The following is a 2,347-nucleotide window of genomic DNA, read 5'->3' on the forward strand; positions in this document are numbered from 1 at the left end:
AGAAATATTACAGAATAATTGGACTCTATTATTATTATAGAAATTGAAAAAAAAGCCTACCCAAATTTGGAAAAACATTTTTAAAACTGACTTGGCCCGGACTTTCTTTGGGAAATTAGGTCCGGTCTTTAAAGTTCTAGCCCAGAATATTTTTAAAATTTTATAAATATTTTTGGCTGTATTGTGCGAATAATTGAAAATATGAGCAGTAAATGAATAATAAATAGGGAGACCGGGGTAAAGCGATTGACAGGGTAACAATGTTAACGCGAATAACTTTTTAACCATTGAGTATAAAGACCTTAAATTTGGTGTGAAGATGTATTTTTATATCTAATTTCTTACCTATGTTCATCTTTTAAAAAACTTACCTGGTTTTATATATTTTGTCAAAAAACTGTTTTTTACCCAAAAAATATAAAAATCATTCTCTAGTATATTTTGCTTTTAGTAAAATTTACATATCCTCAGGATTCAAAATTTGGCACACATGTTTCTTAATGTATTAGCTATGAAATAAAATTTATCTGAAATCTTTAGCTATATTAGAAGTCACGCAATAACGATATTTATAATATATGTCACCTAGGGGTAAAGCTGTTATGGGTAAAACGGTTAAAATATAAAATTATTCACATTAAATTTTTCATTCATTCATTTATTATAATTTTTATTGTATCAATCAAATAATGAGAAATTATAAAAGAAAAACCATATACAGAGATGTAAATATAATAAATGAAGCCATAAAATATATAATAACAAATAATATTTCATTAAATTTGTCTGCTAAAAAATTTAACCTTATACAACGTTGAGAAGGAGATATAAAATTGGTATTAAAAGTTCAGATCCTCATAAACAAATATTTACAAATGAAGAAGAATCTAGATTGTGTGACTACATATTAGAAGCAAGTAGGTCATTTATGGGATTAACGCCTAAACAAGTAATTAAATTATATTGTTTGTATTATATTGTATTTCATAATTTTAATAACTCAATTTAAATATCAATATTAATTTGGTAACTTTAATAAAAATGTTAATATTAAAGTTACCAAATTAATATTGATATTTAAATTGAGCATTATTAAAATTATAAAATTAATTCAATTAATTTAATTAATTATATATCATTTTAACTCTATGGAACTGGTATTGTTAATTATTAAAATGAAATTGTTTTATTTTATAAATAAACAAGATAAGAGGATTTGCATATCAGCTTGCTAAAGAATATGGCAAATCTTTCCCAGAAAGCTGGACAACTAATGGTATGGCTGGAGAGGACTGGTTTATGGGGTTTAGAAAACGACATTCCCAACTTTCGATTCGTACCCCTGAAGCTACTAGTCTAGCAAGAGCATATGGCTTCAATTCTACAAATGTCAATAAATTTTTTGATAATTTAATTAAGCTATATAATTCTTATAACTTTGAACCACATAATATATGGAATGCAGATGAAAGTGGTTTCACCACCGTTCAAACTCCTGCAAAAATTGTAGCACAGAAGGGTGCCAAACAAGTCGGCTCTATAACGTCAGGAGAAAGAGGAACGTTAGTTACAATATGTTTAGCCATCAATGCTATAGGCCATAGCATTCCACCATTTTTTATTTTTCCAAGAAAACGATACAAAGATCACTTTATTCGTGATGGGCCTATTGGATCTAAGGGTGTGGGAAACGCATCGGGTTGGATGCAAGAGGAGGAATTTTTATCTTTTTTGGAACACTTTAAAAAATATTCAAGTGCATCCAATAAGAAAAATGTCTTATTAATCTTAGATAACCATAGCTCTCATTGTTCAATTTCCGTTATAAACTATTGTCGCTCCAATGGGATTGTTATTCTAACACTTCCACCACATTGCTCGCATAAACTCCAACCATTAGACAAAGCAGTTTATGGGCCATTGAAAAAGTTTTATAATGGAGCTATTGACACATGGATGAGAAATCATGTGGGGCAACAATTTCAGATTTATGATATTCCAGGAGTGTTAAAAAATGGGCAGTGACACCAAATAATATATTAAATGGGTTCTTAGCATGTGGCATATTTCCTTTAAACCCAAATATATTTACAGAACAAGATTATATCTGCTGTAATAATTCAAATGCTAGCTCAAATATTGAATTTGAAAATAATGATGAAAATATTACAGTGACTCAAAATCTTACAGCAAAATAATGATAGTGATTTATCTATATTATTGAACGAAAATGTTTCAGATGATATTGATGAACCTTATCATGATATGTTACCATCATGCTCAAAAAAATTATAATAAAGTATTCAATCCTTCATCTATAATACCTATTCCAAAATTATTCAATATT

General features: G+C 28.0%; 1 protein-coding gene across 1 annotated transcript; it reads left to right on the forward strand.

Moving 5' to 3' along the window:
- The first annotated feature begins 578 nt into the window (after positions 1-578).
- LOC135924087 (uncharacterized) lies at positions 579-2,025 on the forward strand. The gene is made up of 2 exons (XM_065459135.1): positions 579-614; positions 1,207-2,025. Exons 1-2 carry the CDS (start codon positions 579-581, stop codon positions 2,023-2,025), a joined length of 855 nt encoding a protein of 284 aa, XP_065315207.1.
- Positions 2,026-2,347: the final 322 nt, after the last annotated feature.

Source organism: Gordionus sp. m RMFG-2023, chromosome 2 (assembly GCF_954871325.1).
Source record: "Gordionus sp. m RMFG-2023 chromosome 2, tfGorSpeb1-WG-v2, whole genome shotgun sequence".
In the NCBI taxonomy this organism is placed as follows: Eukaryota; Metazoa; Nematomorpha; class Gordioida; order Chordodea; family Parachordodidae; genus Gordionus; species Gordionus sp. m RMFG-2023.

Bases quoted from the DNA above. Each gene is read 5' to 3' on its own strand.
- LOC135924087 (XM_065459135.1), top strand. From the start codon at position 579: ATGTCACCTAGGGGTAAAGCTGTTATGGGTAAAACG. The intron at 615-1,206 runs GTTAAAATATAA...TAAATAAACAAG, and splicing joins AAGCTGTTATGGGTAAAACG to ATAAGAGGATTTGCATATCA.